Source organism: Heteronotia binoei, chromosome 7 (genome assembly GCF_032191835.1).
Source record: "Heteronotia binoei isolate CCM8104 ecotype False Entrance Well chromosome 7, APGP_CSIRO_Hbin_v1, whole genome shotgun sequence".
Taxonomy (NCBI): domain Eukaryota; kingdom Metazoa; phylum Chordata; class Lepidosauria; order Squamata; family Gekkonidae; genus Heteronotia; species Heteronotia binoei.
In genome coordinates, this window is record NC_083229.1 from 4,521,164 (window position 1) to 4,542,397 (window position 21,234).

General features: G+C 49.1%; 1 protein-coding gene across 1 annotated transcript in view; it reads left to right on the forward strand.

Moving 5' to 3' along the window:
- Positions 1-19,355, forward strand: part of LOC132574915 (1-phosphatidylinositol 4,5-bisphosphate phosphodiesterase gamma-1-like) — a 156,741-nt gene extending 137,386 nt beyond the window's left edge. The window contains 8 exon segments of the mRNA XM_060243165.1: positions 2,491-2,715; positions 7,787-7,935; positions 9,229-9,343; positions 12,117-12,278; positions 14,174-14,262; positions 16,284-16,332; positions 16,335-16,467; positions 19,227-19,355. Coding sequence (XP_060099148.1) covers positions 2,491-2,715; positions 7,787-7,935; positions 9,229-9,343; positions 12,117-12,278; positions 14,174-14,262; positions 16,284-16,332; positions 16,335-16,467; positions 19,227-19,278 — 974 coding nt within the window. The 3' untranslated portion in view covers positions 19,279-19,355.
- Positions 19,356-21,234: the final 1,879 nt, after the last annotated feature.

Consider the following 21,234-nt stretch of genomic DNA (forward strand, 5'->3'; position numbering starts at 1 on the left):
CTCTGTGTCACATAAGAACATGAGAGAAGCCCTGTTGGATCAGGCCAGTGGCCCACCCAGTCCAACACTCTGTGTTACAGAAGAACATAAGAGAAGCCATGTTGGATCAGGCCAATGGCCCACCCAGTCCAACACTCTGGGTCACGTAAGAACATAAGAGAAGCCCTGTTGGATCAGGCCAGTGGCCCCTCCAGTCCAACACTCTGTGTCACATAAGAACATAAGAGAAGCCATGTTGGAACAGGCCAAGGGCCCCTCCAGTCCAACACTCTGTGTCACACAGTGGCCAATATATGTGTGTGTGTATACACACACACATACACATACATACATATACACACATATATACACACACACACACGTATATATATATATACTGTGGCTACTAGCCACTGATGGACCTCTGCTCCATATTTTTATCCAATCCCCTCTTAAAGCTGGCTATGCTTGTAGCAGCCACCACCTCCTGTGGCAATGAATTCTATGTGTTAATCACCCTTTGGGTGAAGAAGTACTTCTTTTTATCCATTTTAACCTGACTGCTCATTAATTTCATGGAGTAGCCAAGAGGTGTTTTATTGGGAGAAAGGCCAGCAAGGCTTCTGATTGGCCACTGGATATTTGATTGGTTGTGCCAGTTTTTTAAAATGTCGAATTGGAAGCAGCTGTCATGACAGCGCAAGGATCTTCGCTGTGTGACTGAAGAGAAGTTGAGGCAGCCATTTTGTGGCTGGCTTTGCCTCCTGAGGCAGCCATTTTGTTGCTGTGCCCATCACATGGTGTCAGTATTCCAAAGGTACCTTCAGGCTCCCGAATGTCGGGAACCTCTGATTTATATAAACCATTTTGAGTCCACTTTTCTCCAAAAGAGGTATTTGTTATTTGAAAACACCTTCTTAGAGAACTGGTCTTTGTTTTGGCTGTTGTGGGCAGCCTGTTTTCGCCAGGGCTCCCGTACCGTAGTAACATTCGTCGTAACAGGGCTCCTGTACCATCGTACTATGTACAATTCTGGTCACCGCACCTCAAAAAAGGATATTATAGCATTGGTGCAGAAAAGTGCAGAAAAGGGCAACTAGAATGATTAAAGGTTTGGAATACTTTCCCTATGAAGAAAGGTTAAAACACTTGGGGCTCTTTAGCTTGGAGAAATATCGACTGCGGGGTGACATGATAGAGGTTTACAAGATTATGCATGGGATGGAGAAAGTAGAGAAAGAAGTCCTTTTCTCCCTTTCTCACAAGAACTCCTGGGCAGTCAAGTGAAATTGCTGAGCAGTCAGGTTAGAACGGATAAAAGGAAATACTTCCTCACCCAAAGGGGGATTAATATGTGGAATTCACTGCCACAGGAGATGATGGCGGCTACAAGCATAGCCAGCTTTAAGAGGGGATTGGATGGAAATATGGAGCAGAGGTACATCGGTGGCTGTTAGCCACAGTATATATATATATATGTGTGTGTGTATGTGTATATGTATATGTATGTATGCATATGTGTGTGTGTGTGTATATATATACACACACACAAACACACACACACATTGGCCACTGTGTGACCCAGAGTGTTGGACTGGATGGGCCATTGGCCTGATCCAACATGGCTTCTCTTAGGTTCTTATGTGACACAGAGTGTTGGACTGGATGGGCCACTGGCCTGATCCAACAGGGCTTCTCTTATGTTCTTATGTGACACAGAGTGTTGGACTGGATGGGCCATTGGCCTGATCCAACAGGGCTTCTCTTATGTTCTTATGTGACACAGAGTGTTGGACTGGAGGGGCCACTGGCCTGATCCAACGTGGCTTCTCTTATGTTCTTATGTGACACAGAGTGTTGGACTGGATGGGCCATTGGCCTGATCCAACAGGGCTTCTCTTATGTTCTTATGTGACACAGAGTGTTGGACTGGAGGGGCCACTGGCCTGATCCAACATGGCTTCTCTCGTGTTCTTATGTGACACAGAGTGTTGGACTGGAGGGGCCATTGGCCTGATCCAACAGGGCTTCTCTTATGTTCTTATGGGACAGAGAGTGTTGGACTGGATGGGCCATTGGACTGATCCATCATGGCTTCTCTTATGTTCTTATGTTAACATCTTGTGGCAATGAGTTCCGCCTGCTGGATCCGATGAGGGGCTTCACTTCAGTGGAAGAAGGCCTCCCCAAGGCCAAGACTCTTGTGAGGAGAAGTTGATCTCCTAGCAGAACATCTCCATGGATTCTAAAAACCAATGGCTCTAAATGTGCTCTGTGAAAGGGCCGCTCTGAGCCCGTTAAGGGAAGGGCGGGATATAAATCTAATAAACTAAATAAAGAAACACTCTCTTGAACTTTACCCTCTGCTGCTTTCTATGAATGATCTCAGATTTGTTCATTACAAAAGTAATTTTTGCCCACTTTCTCCACAGAGCGCACATAGAAACTTCCGGTGTGTTCTCTCCGCCCAGGTCATTTTAAAAATCATTTTTGTCCTGTGTTCCCTTCTAGAAATCGGCACCGAGAAAGCGTGCTACCGGGACATGTCTTCCTTTCCCGAGACCAAGGCTGAGAAGTACGCCAACCGCAGCAAGGGGAAGAAGTTCCTGCAGTACAACCGCCGGCAGCTGAGCCGCGTCTACCCCAAAGGGCAGCGCCTCGACTCCTCTAACTACGACCCCCTCCCCATGTGGCTCTGCGGCAGCCAGTTGGTCGCCCTCAACTTCCAGACCCCCGGTAACTCACCCCTCTCTCTAGCAGCTGCTAACAGCCATTCAGGCAGAAAGGTAGTCACCAAAACCAAGCTTTGTAGATAAAGGCCTGGCTGAGAAGATTTTATCTGTTTGGTTTTTTTAATTATTTTTTTTAACTGCCTGAAAGCCATTTTGGTGTAGTGTAGGGGTGTCAGTCATGCAGCCCAGGGGCCGAATCAGGCCCCCGGGGGGCTCCTATCAGGCCCACTAGCAACAAACTTGTCTGCTTCCTTTTCCCTCTCTTGCTTCCTTCTGCATCACAACTTGCTAAGCCAGACATGCTCAATTGCACAGGAGTTACAGAGCAAAGCTCCTCCCTTGGGGAGGAAGTGGGGGAAGGAGAGCTCGCTTTGCCAGGCTCTCTCAATTGCACAGCAGAGCTACTGAGCCAAGCCTCTCTTCCGTCTGTTGGCTGAGGCTCAACACGCCAGTGAGGTGGATCAGGCTGAGTGTGTGTCTGGGTTCTTTATAAAATTTTCATCTCACCTACCTGGCATTATATTTTATGACACACATGGCCAGGCCCAACAAGGTGAAGATCCGGTGACACCCCTGTTAAGGTGATTAAGAGTAGAGGACTGTGATCTGGGAGAACTGGCTTTGATTCCCCACTCCTCCTCCACATACAGCTGCTGGAGTGACCTTGGGTCAGTCACAGTTCTCTCAGAACTGTTCTCTCAAGGGCAGTTTCTGTCAGAGCTCTCTCAGCCCCACCTACCTCACAGAGTGTTGGGGGAAGGGGGAAAAAAGGAATGATCCCCTGTGCAAGCACCAGTCATTTCCGATTCTGGGGTGATGTCGCATCATGACATTTTCACGGCAGACTTTTTACAGGGGGGTTTGCCATTGCCTTCCCCAGTCCTCTACACTTTCCCCCCAGCAAGCTGGGGACTCATTTGACCAACCTCGGAAGGATGGAAGGCTGAGTCAACCTCAAGCCGGCTACCTGAAAACCCAGCTTCCACCGGGGATCGAACTCAGGTCGTGAGCAGAGCTTAGGACTGCAGTACTGCAGCTTTAACACTCTGCGCCACGGGGCAGGAGACTGTAAACCACTCTGAGACCGAGTGAAGGGCAGGATATAAATCCAGCTATCTTTCACCCACTCCCTGGGCACCCAAAACAAATTATTCTCCTTTCTTCAATCGAGTCTGACCTCTCTGTTGTGGCATTCTTTCGAGCCTATTGGAACATCATTGGCTCCAGCTCTGTTTCCACGGTGGCTTGATTAGTTGTCTTCCAGCTGAAATGGAGTAATGTAATTGCTTTAATTGTTTATTTGCTTCTGATTTTATTGCCTGTTGTTATTATTTAAGTCTGTTGTGATCCGCCCTCTGCCCGCTCACAGGATAGGGCGAACTAGAAATTAACACAAATAAGTCAATTTAAACCTCACAGCAACCCCGTGAGGTAGGTTAGGTCGAGAGTGTGCGACTTGCCTAGATTACCGAGTTCGTTTCTGCGGCAGAACGAGGATTCGAACCTGGGTCTGCCGCACATCCTAGTCGAACACTCTAACCACTACACCACACCGGATTACAGAGATCGGAAGCCCAAAGCCTGCCCCCTTGTGGTCCTGCAGCCTTGCTTGGTGATTTGCTGCTGAACCAGAAGAAACCCGGAGTCTCATCGTGATAAATCCTTTGGCAGAGAACAAGCTTGAGATTAAAACACAGGCTAACAATCAGTCACTGGAAAGCATTTGATGGCTTGATGTTAGTCACCTCTACTATAAATGGTATCGGGGAAAGGGGTCTTGGTAGCCCCTACTCATGCCATCAGTCAGATAGCCAGAATCCTGGCAGTGATGCCAACTTTATCCTGGCAGCTAATTGGAGATTTGGGGCAGGCATCGTTCCTGGGCACTAGGGCAAGGCAAGACTGGGTTCCCAAATAGTGAGAGAAGCAATAGAGAAGGACATATGAAGCTGCCTTCTGCTGAATCAGTCCCCTCTTGGTCCATCAGTCAGTATTGTCTACTCAGTCTTGTCTACTCAGACTGGCAGCGGCTCTCCAGGGTCTCAAGCTGAGGTTTTTCACGCCTATTTGCCTGGACCCTTTTGAGTTGGAGATGCCGGGGACTGAACCTGGGACCTTCTGCTTCCCAAGCAGGTGCTCTACTACTGAGCCACCTAAAGGTTTGGGGAGATCCATTGTTCATTTGGACATATGAAACGGCCTTCTACTGAATCAGACCCTCAGTCCATCAAAGTCACTCTTGTCTACTCAGGCTGGCAGTGGCTCTTCAGGGTCTCAAGTTGAGGTTTTGCATGCCTACTCTCCTGGACCCTTTTGAGTTGGAGATGCCAGGGATTAAACCTGGGACCTTCTGCTTACCAAGCAGGTGCTCTACCACTGAGCCACCATCCCTCCCCCCAACATATGAAGCTGCTTTATACTGAATCAGACCCTCAGTCCATCAAAGTCACTCTTGTCTACTCAGGCTGGCAGTGGCTCTTCAGGGTCTCAAGTTGAGGTTTTGCATGCCTACTCTCCTGGACCCTTTTTAGTTGGAGATGCCGGGGATTAAACCTGGGACCTTCTGCTTACCAAGCAGGTGCTCTACCACTGAGCCACCGTCCCTCCCCAAATCAGTATTGTCTACTCAGACTGGCAGCAGCTCTCCAGGGTCTCAAGCTGAGGTTTTTCATGCCTATTTGCCTGGACCCTTCTTAGTTGGAGATGCTGGGGATTAAACTTGGGACCTTCTGCCTACCAAGCAGATGCTCTACCACTGAGCCGCTGCCCCTCCCTTCTGGTTTCTCACCTTGAGGATTTACTGTAAGTGGTGGTGACGTTATTATGGGCCATGGGGACAGAGGGTGGCTTCCACATGAAATGAGATAAATTCCATACGAAGTGTGTCAAAGTCTACAGAAAGAACCTCCAAAGAGTGCGTTTGTCCCTTGAGAGGCAGGAAGGTCTCCCAAACAGGACTTCATAAGAGGGCTAGAAGGAATTGCACACTAGGACTCGGTAGAGCCTTCCTCAGGTACGGTTTTGCCCCCACACACACTCGATCGGGGTGGCCAAACTTGCTTAACACAAGAGCCAAATAGAATAAATGTCAGATATTTGAGAGCTGCAAGACATGAATATCAGATGTTTGAGGGAAGGAAGGAAGGAAAATAGCTGGGAGGAGAGATGGAAAGAAAGCAACTTTAACTTTAGTTAGAGAGCCAGTTTGGTGTAGTGGTTAAGTGCGCAGGCTCTTATCTGGGAGAACCGGGTTTGATTCCCCCACTCTTCCGCTTGCAGCTGCTGGAATGGCCTTGGGTCAGCTAGAGCTCTCTTATCTGGGAGAACCGGGTTTGATTCCCCACTCCTCTACTTGCACCTGCTGGAATGGCCTTGGGTCAGCCATAGCTTTGGCAGAGGTTGTCCTTGAAAGGGCAGCTGCTGTGAGAGCCCTCTCAGCCCCACCCACCTCACAGGGTGTCTGTTGTGGGGGTGTAGGAGAGCCAGTTTGGTGTAGTGGTTAAGTGTGCTGCAGACTCTTATCTGGGAGAACCGGGTTTGATTCCTCACTCCTCCACTTGCACCTGCTAGCATGGCCTTGGGTCAGCCATAGCTCTGGCAGAGGTTGTCCTTGAAAGGGCAGCTGCTGGGAGAGCCCTCTCAGCCCCACCCACCTCACAGGGTGTCTGTTGTGGTGGAGGAAGGTAAAGGAGATTGTGAGCCATTCTGAGACTCTTCAGAGTGGAGGGCGGGATATAAATCCAATATCATCATCTTCTTCTTCTCTCTCTTTTTTTAAACCTGCAGCCTTATTTAATCGTCATGCATTACAACAATGCCAGAAACAAGAATGCAAAAATATAATCAAAGAAGAACCAATAAATAAATATATATAAAACTGCAACAAAAATAATTGAGCAAACGTAGAAGTGTAGCCATCTTAAATGAGTAGAGGAAAAACATTAACAAGATTTATATAAAACCCCGTAGCAAAATAATTATGTGAACCAAATAACAAATAGAAATTAAAAATGATAGTAATAACAATAATAATGGAAGAAAAAAGAAAAAGAAGGGAGAATATAAATAAATATATACACATATACATACACATATATAAACACACACACACATATATATATATTAAATATTTACATACACATTCATACATATACATGAGAAATCAAATAAAAATAAAAATAGAATTAGTAATAATTAAAAAGAAATGAATAAGAGACCCTGACCTCCGGTAGTGGAGCTCCCTAAACTGAGAGCCAGTTTGGTGTAGTGGTTAACTGTGTGTACTCTTATCTGGGAGAACCGGGTTTGATTCCCCACTCCTCCACTCGCAGCTGCTGGAATGGCCTTGGGTCAGCCGTAGCTCTGGCAGAGGTTGTCCTTGAAAGGGCAGCTGCTGTAAGAGCTCTCTTAGCCCCACCCACCTCACAGGGTGTCTGTTGTGGGGGAGGAAGGTAAAGGAGATTGTGAGCCGCTCTGAGACTCTTCGGGGTGGAGGGCGTGATATAAATCCAATATCTTCTTCTACTTCACAGGGTGTCTGTTGTGGGGAAGGAAGATAAAGGAAATTGTGAGCCGCTCTGAGACTCTTCGGGGTGGAGGGTGGGATATAAATCCAATATCTTCATCTACCTCACAGGGTGTTGTGGGGGAGGAAGATAAAGGAGATTGTGAGCCGTTCTGAGACTCTTCGGAGTGGAGGGCGGGATATAAATCCAATATCTTCATCTACCTCACAGGGTGTCTGTTGTGGGGGGTGGGGGAAGATAAAGGAGATTGTGAGCCGCTCTGAGACTCTTCGGAGTGGAGGGCGGGATATAAATCCAATATCTTCTAAACCCAGGAAGGGAAAAGGAGAAAAAGAAGGGAGAAAAAGAAGAAATAAATAAATAATATATTATGTAAAGAGATAACCGAGTGTGATAAACCCGGTTTGATGGGAGAAGATCATGTCTAGACGTAAAATCTAAAATGGGCGCCCAAAATTTTATAAATTCAATTGCTTTCTCAAAGCCATCAAGTGGCTTGGCTTTTCTCTGGGCCCTCCTCTCTGAGCACTGTTGGGTTTCTGCTTCCAGACAAGCCGATGCAGCTGAACCAGGCGCTGTTCACGCTGGGAGGGCGCAGCGGCTACGTGTTGCAGCCGGCCGTCATGCGGGACGAGCTCTTCGACCCCTTCGACAAGAGCAGCCTGAAACTCATGGAGCCCATTACGGTGCAGCTGCAGGTAGGTGATTGGAGGGGGGTTCAGAGAGGTGGAGAGGAGACTGGGATGATCCATCTGCACCCCCAGCTGTAAGGACCTGATCAGTTTCCTGTGCAGTAGAATCATAGAGTTGGAAGGCTCAATCTAGTCCAAATCTCCCTGCCCAATTCCTACGCTTTCCACGAAGACTGTTTCAGGTGTGTGGCTGTCAGGGTTCCTCTTATCTGGGAGAACCGGGTTTGACTCCCCACTCCTCCACTTGCACCTGCTGGAATGGCCTTCGGTCAACCATAACTCTCATAGGAGTTGTCCATGAAAGGGCAGCTGCTGTAAGAGCCCTCTCAGCCCCAACCGCCTCACAGGGTGGATCTGAGCCAGTTTGGTGTCGTGGTTAAGTGTGCGGACTCTTATCTCCTCCGCTTGCAGCTGCTGGGATGGCCTCGGGTCAGTCAGAGCTCTCTTATCTGGGAGAACCGGGTTTGATTCCCCACTCCTCCACTTGCAGCTGCTGGAAGGGCCTTGGGTCAGCCACAGCTCTTATTTGGGAGAACCGGGTTTGATTCCCCACTCTTCCACTTGCACCTGCTGGAATGGCCTTGGGTCAGCCAGAGGTCTGGCAGAGGTTGTCCTTGAAAGGGCAGCTTCTGTGAGAGCCCTCTCAGCCACACCCACCTCACAGGGTGTCTGTTTGGGGGGAGAAGATATGGGAGATTGTAAACTGCTCTGAGTCTGTGATTCAGGGAGAAGGGCGGAGTATTAATCTGCAGTCTTCTTCTTCTAGATTGGTGTAGTGGTTAAGTGTGCGGACTTTCTCTGGGAGAACCGGGTTTGATGCCCCACTTCTCCACTTGCACCTGCTGGAATGGCCTTGGGCAGGCAGAGCTCTCTTATCTGGGAGAACCGGGTTTGATTCCCCACTCCTCCACTTACAGCTGCTGGGATTTCCTTGGGTCAGCCATGGCTCTCACAGGAGTTGTCCTTGAAACGGCAGCTTCTGGAGAGCCCTCTCAGCTCCACCCACCTCACAGGGTGTTTGTTGTGACTTGTGGGGGGGGAGGTAAAAGGAGATTGTGACCACTCTGCGATTCAGAGTATAGGGCAGGGTGTAAATCCAATAACTACGACTTCTTTAAAGTTCTGCTGGACTCAGATGTTACCTTCCCATGCGACTCAACTCAATTTTCCTCATTTTGTCAGAAGGGAGTTTTGGCTCTCGAAAGCTCGTGCCCTGGAAATCTCATTGGTCTCCAAGGTACCACGAGACTCGAATCTTTCCCTTTCCATCTAACTCAACCCGGTCTTCCTCCCCCACAGATCCTAGGCGCCCGGCACCTTCCCAAGAACGGCCGCAGCATCGTCTGCCCCTTTGTGGAGGTGGAGGTCTGTGGCTCCGAGTTCGACAACAGCAAGAGCAAGACGGAGGTTTTGGGTAAGGGTGATTGGGGAGGAGTGGGTGCATGCGTGTTGATGGAGAGGGGACAAACAGCTGGTCTGTCTTCTGCTAGGCCAAACTAGCTCATCTTTGGGCCAGGTTGCTAATGAAACCAGGGCTTCCCACCACCACTACATAGAATCCTAGAGTTGGAAGGGACCTCCAGGGTCATCTAGTCCAACCCCCTGCGCAATGCAGGAAACTCACAAACCCCTCCCCCTAAATTCACAGGATCTTCATTGCTGTCAGAGGGCCATCGAGCCTCAATCTAGTGGGGCTCTTCTGGTGTTCTTAACAACTTTGTCAGGGTCAAATGGTAAATCAAAGTTGGAGTTCAGGATCGCCTTTAAGACCAATAAAGTTTTTTTTGAGAATGTAAGCTTTTGTGTGTTAAAAGCACACTTCGTCAGATACTGAAATGGGGTACACTACCCCATCTCATTGTCCGATGAAGTGTGCTTTTACAGTACCCCCATCTCTTTGTCTGATGAAGTGTGCTTTTACAGTACCCCGTCTCATTGGGCCTTTTCACACTTACGGGTGGAAACCGGAAGGGAGTCGGTATTGTGCCGCCGTGCAGTAATCCGAGACAGGGATGGGAGTTTTCAGACACATGGTTTTTTTCCCGGTAGGGTTCCGTGATTGAAGCAAGCCATTTCACACTTTTCCGCTTTTATCTCGCTTCCACCAGAGCCAGCCGTTTTCGCCTGCCGGCGCACAATCTCCGGCTTTTTTTTTTTTTTTTGGAACGTCCGGCAAAGATCGCTATAGTGCTATAGCCTCATATCACAACAGCACCACCATAGAGATGGCTAGGCTCCATTGAGATAAGTTACCAAGTTTCAGCGGCGGCGATCTCTGGCATCTTAATGGAACCCAGGCATCCCTATGGTGATGCTGTTGTGATATGTTGCTATAGCGCTATAGCGATCTTAGCCTGACGTTCCCCCCCCCCCCCCAAAAAAGCCGGAGATCGCGCGCCAGCGGGCAAAAAAAGGGCGCGAAAACTGCTTCCGGATTAGATACTGGACATTTCACACAGCGCCCCATACCGATTTCAACCTGGAAGGAGGGTTGAAAACTGGAAGAAGCTGCTCTTTGTTAGTAACGACTCAAGCATGCCTCACTACCGGGACAGCTGCGGGACTGTGTGAAAAGGTGAGAGTATTCCGGTAGCAGGTCTGTCTGAAATGCCAGCAGAAACCCGTTACTGTTCAGTAACTGACCAGCTTCCATACCGGAATACATAGGCTGTGTGAAAAAGTTCATTGTCTGATGAAGTGTGCTTTTACACTACCCCGTCTCGTTGTCTGATGAAGTGTGCTTTTTTTAAGTACACGAAAGCTTACGTTCTCAATAAAACTTGGTTGGTTTTAAAGGTGCGACTTGACTCTGCTTTGTCCTGTTGCTTCAGAGCAACACGGCCGCCCGCCCAGATCTTATCGAAATGGTAAATCACTTAATAATTTGTGGGTGGGATTTGCCATTTGCGTTTTAACTATAGAGGAATAGCACTAGCGGGACTTCCAGGAGAGAGGGTCGAATGGTAAGGCACCTGCTTCAGACGCGGGTGTTTCAGTCTCAGGATCTCCCGCAAGACGGCTGAAGCTGCTTGGAATCTCAGTGGATTTTACTTGGAAAATCATTAGGGATCGAGGTCTGTACAATCGTGTAGATAGATGCGAGCGGGGCAGCCGTGTTGGCCCTGCTTTGTTCTACTGCTTCAGACCAACACGGCTGCCCACTTCAGACCAACACGGCTGCCCACTATCTACAGGAGGGAATGTCCAGTTTGGTTGTTGTAGATTTTCCAGGCTGCGTGGCTGTACTCTTGCCATGGTAGTACCTGACGTTTTGCCAGCAGCTGTGACTGGCATCCTCAGAGGTACAACACAGAAAGATAGAGTTCTCCCTGTGTCGATCTATCTTTCTGTGGAATACTCTATCTCAGGGGTGGCCAACAGTAGCTCTCCAGATGTTTTTTTTTTTTTGCCTCAAACTCCCATCAGCCCCAGCCAGCATGGCTAATGGCTGGGGCTGATGGGAGTTGTAGGCAAAAAATATCTGGAGAACTACCGTTGGCCACCCCTGCTCTATCTTTCTGTGTTATACCTCTGAGGATGCTGGTCACAGCTGTTGGCGAAATGTTCAGCTACTACTATGCCAAGACTACAGCCGTACAGCCTGGAAAATCCACAACGGCTAACGAACTCTAGCGGTGGAAGCCTTCGACAACATAATTGGGAATGTCAGGCGCCTGTTTGGGTTCCAACTTGTGCTTGTTTGAAGAAAGGTTAAAACGCTGGGTGGCATGATAGAGGTATGCAAGATTATGCATGGGATGGAGAAAGCAGAGAAAGAAGTCCTTTTCTCCCTTTCTCACAATACAAGAACTCGTGGGCATTCGATGAAATTGCTGAGGAGTCAGGTTAGAACGGATAAAAGGAAGTCCTTCTTCACCCAAAGGGTGATTAACATGTGGAATTCACTGCCACAGGAGGTGGCAGCGGCTACAAGCATAGCCAGCTTCAAGTGGGGTTTGGATAAAAATATGGAGCCGAGGTCCATCAGTGGCTGTTAGCTACAGTATATATATATATATGTGTGTGTGTGCATGTATATGTATGTTAGTATATGTGTGTGTATATATATATACACACACACACACACATATATTGGCCACTGTGTGACACAGAGTGTTGGACTGGATGGGCCACTGGCCTGATCCAACATGGCTTCTCTTATGTTCTTATGTTTCCCTCCCCATCAGCTGACAATGGCCTCAATCCCGTCTGGCTCGTCAAGCAGTTTGTTTTCGACATCAACAACCCCGAGTTTGCCTTCCTGCGGTTTGTGGTCTACGAGGAGGACATGTTCAGTGATCCCAACTTCTTGGCCCAGGCCACCTTCCCCGTCAAGAGCCTCAGAACAGGTAGACGTCCTCCACTCCCATCTCCCACTAAAAGTTAGCAGGGCCAGGAAAGATCCTGATACGTAGCTCTCCCGGGGTCGATGGGCTGGTGGTCAGATTTCAGGCCGCCTTCTGTTCCACCTTCTGAGAGCAATTTTGGTGTAGTGGTTGAGTGCGTGGACTCTCATATGGGAGAACCAGGTTTGATTCCCCAGTCCTCCACTTGCACCTGCTGGAATGGCCTTGGGTCAGCCAGAGCTCTCATAGGAGTTGTCCTTCAAAAGGCAAGTGCTGTAAGAGCCAGTTCGGTATAGTGGTTAAGTGCGTGGACTCTCATCTGGGAGAACTGGGTTTGATTCCCCACTCCTCCACTTTCAGCTGCTGGAATGGCCTTGGGTCAGCCAGAGCTTTCATAGGAGTTGTCCTTCAAAAGGCAGGTGCTGTAAGAGCCAGTTTGGTATAGTGGTTAAGTGCATGGACTCTCATCTGGGAGAACTGGGTTTGATTCCCCACTCCTCCACTTTCAGCTGCTGGAATGGCCTTGGGTCAGCCACAGCTCTCGCAGGAGTTGCCCTTGAAAGGGCAGCTTCTGTCAGAGATCTCTCAGCCTCACCCACCTCACAGGATGTCTGTTGTGGGAGGAGAAGATACAGGAGATTGTAAGCCGCTCTGTGTCTCTGATTCAGAGAGAATGGCGGGGTATAAATCTGCAGTCTTCTTCTTCTTCCCACCCAGTTTGTGACTTGTGTCTGATTTATTTCACTCTCTGGCTCTCCAATACAAAATTCAAATTCAAGTGAGTTCAAGGTTCCATTTTCCCACAATTAATACGTGAAAGAGCAGTCTGCATTCTGCACAACGCATTTTTTTGTACTGGATGAGTTCTTACTACAGGAGACGCTTGCATTTGAATTTTGTGTGGAATGACTTTGTGAATCTATTATGTATATATCTTTAAGTATTCTTTGGCAATTCAGCCATGATTTATTGTTGTTTGGGGCCGCTGTCTGAAGCGTCATTCTGGATCTTCAGCTTCCCCCAGGAAAATAATCCTAATGCACTTGTTTGAGCCAGTTTGATGAAGTGGTTAAGTGCGTGGATTCTTACCTGGGCGTACCAGGTTTGATTCCCCACTCCTCCGCTTGCAGCTGCTGGAATGGCCTTAGGTCAGCCAGAGCTCTCGCAGAGATGTCCTTGAAAGCGCAGCTTTTGTGAGAGCTCTCTCAGCCCCACCCACCTCACAGGGTGTCTGTTGTGGGGGAAGAAGATATAGGAGATTGTAAGCCGCTCTGAGTCTCTGATTCAGAGAGAAGGGCAGGGTATAAATCTGCAGTCGTCTTCTTGGTGTGGTTCCATCCTGAAGTTGCAGTTTCCCATGTTTGGACAGGGTTTGGCCAAAGTCACTGCGGTCTGACTGATGTGCTGGATCCAGCTTTTGCTGGCCTCCTTGTCAAGCATGCTATTTCTAAATGCTGGTTTCTTCCATACCTTTCTTCTCTTTCCCCCCCTTCTTTCCCTTCCCCCCTGTGGAGGCATAATAAATCCCTCTGAATCCAGGATGTTTAGTGTAACCTTGTATTAACGATGTAAAGCGCCTCTCCCCCAGATTCACACAGACATGTCTTATCGGCTAGCAGAGAATGTGTGAGAAATGGAGATGTTAACATTCCTTAGTCATAAAAGAGATACTAGCGAGTAGCCTTTGAACCTTCAACTCAATTTGCATCTTTATGTTATTCCTTTGAAGTTATCTGTAACCCTGCCTTTTGAAGTAGTCTATAAGATGCTATTCAACTCTGTGTCAATCATTACTTCCAAGGAACCCGCCCTTGGAGCAAGTCATGGAGTTTCAATAAAACACTCCTGGGAATAGTTTGGTGTTCTGACTCCTGTTCCATTCATCTCCCTGCCTCCAGGCTACAGGTCAGTGCCTCTGAAGAACAGCTACAGCGAAGACCTTGAACTCGCTGCCCTGCTGATCCACATTGAAATCGTCAATGCCAAGGTGAGGCCGTTGCATTAATCAGTCCCCGTATTGCCGGGACCACGGAGGAGACGCAAAACCACAGCAAAGACAAAACTCTCAGTGTTAAAACACAATTCTGACTACGTAATGAATATATGGTATCAAAATGCAAAAAGAGTATCAACAATACACAACATATCGTCATGCAACAAGTTAAAACCTCCTGCGTTCCGCAATGCTCCTACTGTCCTTATGTGACGCAAAGCCACTATATTATATTCCAGTACAATATTTGAGAAAAAGGTCCAACGGAGAACCGGTCTGCTTAGCAAGCTGTTTCGGATCTCTAATCCTTCTTCTAGGGACCAAACTTGTCTATTATGTGCAATTTTCTAGATCCAATAGTGCCAAAAATTATTCAATCATCAACCATGTGCGTCCAGAATTCCTAGCTTTCTCTAATTTTCACGTATGATAGGGGAACGCCATAGTTAATACATTCCTTGTCAGGAAAACAGGCTTCCACATATATTACATAGTCAGAATTGTGTTTTAACACGGAGAGTTTTATCTTTGTTGCATTAATAAGTCCAGCAGCACCAGGAATCAGACGCACCCAAAAAAGCTTTGAAAAAGTACCGCAGCAGGTCTCCGGAGGGCCTCACAGAGTTTTGGGGTTTTTTTAAGGAGAAAAGAACAAAGAAACCTGTAACTGACTGTGATCAGTTAATTATAAATAGCACTGCAAACAGAACCATATCATAATCAACCAGTATCATAATGCCTCTATTTAAATCAATGGTGCAGCCTTATTTAGAATCCAGTGTACAGTTCTGATCACTTGCACCTCAGAAAAGATATTATAGCATTGGAAAAGGTGCCAAAAAAAGGCAACTAAAATGATTTAAGGAGATGGAAAACTTTCCCTATGAAGAAAGGGTTACCGTGGAGAAACGATGACTGAGGGATGTCATGAGGGAGGTTTACAGAATTATGCATGAGACAGAGAAGGTAGGGAAAGAAGTGCTTTTCTCCCTTTCTCACAATACAAGAACTTGTGGGTGTGCCATGACATTAAGGAGCGGTACAGTTAGAACAAATAAAAGGAAGCAGAATTCACTGCCACAGAAGACGATGATGATACTGGATTTATATCCCGCCCTATACTCTGAATCTCAGAGTCTCAAAATTGGTGGTGGCGGCTGCAAGCATAGACAGCTTCAAGAGGGGATTGGATCAACATATGGAGCAGAGGTCCATCAGTGGCTATTAGCTACAGCATATTGATGGAACTCTCTGTCTGGGGCAAGTGATGCTCTGTATACTTGGTGCTTGGGAGGGGCAACAGTGGAAAGGCTTCTAGTGTCCTGGCCCCACTGGTGGACCTCCTGATGGCACCTGGCTTTTTTGGACACTGTGTGACACAGAATGTTGGACTGGATGGGCCATTGGCCTGATCCAACATGGCTTCTCTTAGGTTCTTATGTGTGACACAGAGTGTTGGACTGGATGGGCCATTGGCCTGATCCAACATGGCTTCTCTTAGGTTCTTATGTGTGACACAGTGTTGGACTGGATGGGCCATTGGCCTTTTCCAACATGGCTTCTCTTATGTTGTTATGCTCTGAGGAGCACCTCTATACACCCTCTCCATGCTCAAGAGAATCTCCCCACTAAAATATAAAGTAGCTGTTAATGGTTTTTAATTGCGTTCCGCTGCTCCTGCTCCCGGTGGTTGCGTGAAGGCAAGCATTTTTCCTTCGGAAGCCGACAAACAACGGAGGGACTCCTTTGGAACTTTATTTCTGAGTCGTAGCACTTTCTTTGTGAAAATAAGAGACTTTGTGGGGTCCTCCTTGAAATAATACTAAAATGTCTTGTATATATTGAATTTTTTGTATGTTTTTACACAATTTAATATAAATTGTACAAGATATTTTATAGTGTGATTTGCACAATATTTTTTGTTTCATTTGCTTTCAGAAGATGGCAGGTAATAGCCATGTGCTCCCGCAAGCTCTCGAGTTGCTCCACCACTTCATCTGCTTTTCTCTCTGCAGGAGGAAGATGACGAGAACCTCTACTCCTCCATCCAGCAGCTGCGGGACCGGCCAATGAGCTCTCCAACCAGGTCTCTACCTTCGAGCACAGCAACAACTGTGACTCGCGGTATCAGCAGCGACTGGACGAGCTGCGCGCAGCGCAGGAGCGGCTCATGGAGCTGACGGAAGTGCGCAACAGGAAGTGAGTTTGTGGGTCCCTCGGCCCCGCGGTCAAAATCTGGTTGGGCGGGGACAGCCCTCATTCCTTTGCTTCCCTGTTCCCCTTTCACTCAACCCCTCCCCCAGTTTGGTGTAGTGGTGAAGTGTGCGGACTCTTCTCTGGGAGAACCGGGTTTGATTCCCCACTCCTCCACTTGCAACTGCTGGGAATGGCCTTGGGTCAGCCAGAGCTGTCTTAACTGGGAGAGCCGGGTTTGATTCCCCACTCCTCCACTTGCACCTGCCGGAATGGCCTTGGTCAGCCAGAGCTTTCTTATCTGGGAGAACCGGGTTTGATTCCCCACTCCTCCACTTGCAGCTGCTGGAATGGCCTGGGTCAGCCATAGCTCTCTTATCTGGGAGAACCAGGTTTGATTCCCCACTCCTCCACTTGCAGCTGCTGGAATGGCCTTGGGTCAGCCAGAGCTCTCTTATCTGGGAGAACCAGGTTTGATTCCCCACTCCTCCACTTGCACCTGCCGGAATGGCTTGGGTCAGCCAGAGCTCTCTTATCTGGGAGAACCGGGTTTGATTCCCCACTCTTCCATTTGCACCTGCAGGAATGGCCTTGGGTCAGCCAGAGCTCTCGTAGGAGTTGTGCTTGAATGGTCAGCTTCTGGGAGAGCCCCACCTACCTCACAGGATGTCTGTTGTAGGGGAAGGAGATAAAGGAGATTGTAAGCCACTTTGAGACTCTGATTCAAAGAGAAGGGTGGGATATAAATCTACGGTCTCCCTTCCTTCGCTCCTTCCTTCCGAGCCAGTTTGGTGTAGTGGTTAAGTTCGCAGACTTCTTATCTGGGAGAGTTTGATTCCCCACTCCTCCACTTGCAGCTGCTGGGATGGTCTTGGGTCAGCCATAGCTCTTGCAGGAGTTGTCCTTGAAAGGGCAGCTTCTGTCAGAGCTCTCTCAGCCCCACCTACCTCATAGGGTGTCTGTTGTGGGGGAGGAAGATAAAGGAGATTGTGAGCCACTCTGAGTCTCTGATGCAGAGAGAAGGGCAGGGTATAAATCTGCAGTCTTCTCCTTCCTTCCTTCCTTCCTTCCTTCCTTCCTTCCTTCCTTCCTTCCTTCCTTCCTTCCTTCCTTCCTTCCTTCCTTCCTTCCTTCCTTCCTTCCTTCCTTCCTTCCCACCCTCCCTCAAGGCTCTCAAAAGGCTCCCAACAGAAGAAGACAGAAACAGGATACAGTATGATCTTGACAGGCTAAAAAACTGGACTAAAACCAATAAAATGAATTTTAACAGGGATAAATGTAAAGTTCTGCATTTAGGCAGGAAAAATCCATGCATGGTTATAGGATGGGGGAGACTTGTCTTAGCAGTAGTATGTGCAAAAAGGATCTAGAAGTCTTTGTGGATCATACGCTGAATGTGAGTCAACAGTGTGATGCGGTGGCTAAAAAGGCCAATGCAATTTTGGGCTGTATCAACAGAAGATTAGTGTCCAGATCATGTGATGTGATGGTATCGCTTTACTCTGCTCTGGTAAGACCTCACCTGGAGTCTTGTGTTCAGTTTTGGGCACCACATTTTAAGAAGGATCTAGACAAGCTGGAAGGGGTCCAGAGGAGGGCGACGAAGCTGGTGAGGGGTCTGGAGACCAAGTCCTATGAGGAAAGGTTGAAGGAGCTGGGCATGTTTAGCCTGGAGAGGAGGTGGCTGAGAGGTGATCTGATCACCATCTTCAAGTACTTGAAGGGTTGTCATCTAGAGGATGGGGTGGAATTGTTTTCTTTGGCCCTGGAAGGTAGGACCAGAACGAATGGGTTGAAATTAAATCAGAAGAGTTTCCGGCTCAACATTAGGAAGAACTTCCTGACCATTAGAGCAGTTCCTCAGTGGAACAGGCTTCCTCGGGAGGTGGTGGGCTCTCCTTTCTTGGAAGTTTTGAAACATGCTAGATGGCCATCTGACCGCAATGAGGATCCTGTGAATTTAGGGGGAGGTGTTTGTGAGTTTCCTGCATTGTGCAGGGGGTTGGACTAGTGACCCTGGAGGTCCCTTCCAACTCTAGGATTCTATGATTGTTCAGGAGGTGGTGGGCTCTCCTTCCTTGGAGGTGTTTAAACAGAGGCTAGATGGCCATCTGACAGCAATGAAGATGCTGTGAATTTAGGGGGAGGTGTTTGTGAGTTTCCTGCACTGTGCAGGGGTTGACTAGATGAGGTCCCTTCCAATTCTATGATTCTATGAAACATCTGACATTGACGTCTTGCAGCTATCAGACATCTGGTATTTATTCTTTGGGACTCCTATGTTAAGCAAGCGTGGCCACCCCCGGACTAGAGCGCTGGAGAGCCAGTTCGGTGTAGTGCTTAAGTGCGCGGACTCTTATCTGGGAGAACCGGGTTTGATTCCCCACTCCTCCACTTGCAGCTGCTGGAATGGCCTTGGGTCAGCCAGAGCTCTCTTATCTGGGAGAACCGGGTTTGATTCCCCACTCCTCCACTTGCACCTGCCGGAATGGCCTTGGGTCAGCCAGAGCTCTCTTATCTGGGAGAACCGGGTTTGATTCCCCACTCCTCCACTTGCACCTGCTGGCAAGGCCTTGGGTCAGCCATAGCTCTGGCAGAGGTTGTCCTTGAAAGGGCAGCTGCTGGGAGAGCCCTCTCAGCCCCACCCACCTCACAAGGTGTCTGTTGTTGGGGAGGGAGATAAAGGAGATTGTGAGCCGCTCTGAGACTCTTGAGTGGAGGGCGGAATATAAATCCAATGTGTTCTTCTTCTTTTCCAAACACAGGTTGATGGAGAAAAAGAAGCGGGATCGGCAATTGGCCAGCAAGCGCAACTGAACCCACCTTGACATTCGCATTCCTGGCCGGGGGGGGAGTCCGGGAGCAGTGCCCTCCCCCCTGCCACCAAACCCCGAGGAGGGGCTCTCAGACCAGTCCTGGCTGGAACCATTCCCTACTAACCCCTGTCCCAACAGGCTGGCTGCCAGGTGGATGGAGCGGCGGCCACGGCGGCGGCCGGAACCGGAGGTGGCGCACGCACCAGGAGCTTTCGGGAGCGGACGCTGGGACCTCACCGGCTCTTTCCCCCACTGGAGCAAGCGGGCTTGCCGACTGGATGAGAAAGCCTGCTGCGTCCACTCCTTGGCGGCTTCTGCAGGCCACACGAGGGATGTGCCACAGGAATCGTCTCTCCCTGGAAAGTTTGGGGGGGACCAGAGTTTTAACCTGCGTATGGAGAGAGGACTCCAGACTTCCTGTTCCTTTTCTCTTATCTCCTCCTTTGGTTGCATCTTGAACGAACAGTGGCGGTGCTTGTCGACTCTCCCTTCTCAGGAGGCTGGGCTTCCCCCTGCTCCTTCCATACCCGTTGCAGCGAGCAGAGAAGGAGCGGAAGGCGGAGACCAGGAGGAAGGCAGGGCGGTGCTGTGCATGCGGGCATTCCGGGGGGAGGGGAGGGGCAGAGGCATGTGACAGACAGCTGAGGGAGGAAGTTTTCCAGGGATGGTTCTTTGGCCAAGAGAGCCAGTTTGGTGTAGTGGTTAAGTGCACAGACTCTTATCTAGGAGAACCAGGTTTGATTCCCCACTCCTCCACTTGCAGCTGCTGGAATGGCCTTGGGTCAGCCAGAGCTCTCTTATCTGGGAGAACCGGGTTGGATTCCCCACTCCTCCACTTGCACCTGCTGGAACGGCCTTGGGTCAGCCAGAGCTCTCTTATCTGGGAGAACCGGTTGGATTCCCCACTCCTCCACTTGCACCTGCTGGAATGGCCTTGGGTCAGCCAGAGCTCTCTTATCTGGGAGAACGGGGTTTGATTCCCCACTCCTCCACTTGCACCTGCTGGAATGGCCTTGGGTCAGCCAGAGCTCTCTTATCTGGGAGAACCGGGTTGGATTCCCCACTCCTCCACTTGCAGCTGCTGGAATGGCCTTGGGTCAGCCAGAGCTCTCTTATCTGGGAGAACCGGGTTGGATTCCCCACTCCTCCACTTGCACCTGCTGGAATGGCCTTGGGTCAGCCAGAGCTCTCTTATCTGGGAGAACGGGGTTTGATTCCCCACTCCTCCACTTGCACCTGCTGGAATGGCCTTGGGTCAGCCAGAGCTCTCTTATCTGGGAGAACCAGGTTGGATTCCCCACTCCTCCACTTGCAGCTGCTGGAATGGCCTTGGGTCAGCCATAGCTCTGGCAGAGGTTGTCCTTGAAAGAGCTGTGCTCCAGGGAGAGGAAAGGAAGGGAAGGAGAAGGGCGTGGTTTAAATCCAGCTCTTCTTTTCTGAGCATAATATTTCAGCCTGTCGTAACACAGAGGGATCTGTCCCTGCTTCCTTTTTGCAACCTTTAAGCACACGCTCCGAAGTGAGTAACTGCACCCCGTCTGCACTTCCTTCCTTCCCAAGTCTGCACAAAAGAAGGCATCCTTGACTGACTGTGCCCACTCCCAAATATACATTAGCTTGCAGTCTTGGCATATTTATTTATTTATTACAGGCGAAGGTGGGGCGAGGAGGGAGGTCTCTTCCTTCGCCCCCCCCCCCTCCCCATAGACAAATGCTTCCCACTGAGGCCTGCTGTTTGGCGTATTCAGTGTCTTTGAGCAGAAGGAAGCCGAGGATGCCCAAAACTGCCCCTGAGATATTTCAGCCGTCCTGTTCAAATACAAGGGGAGGGAAGTCAGCATTGGTCTAGTCCAGGAGGTGGCCAAACTTGCTTAACGGAAGAGCCACATAGAATAAACGTCAGATGTTTGAGAGCCGCACGAGACGAACGTCAGATGTGAGGGAGCTGCAAGGAAGG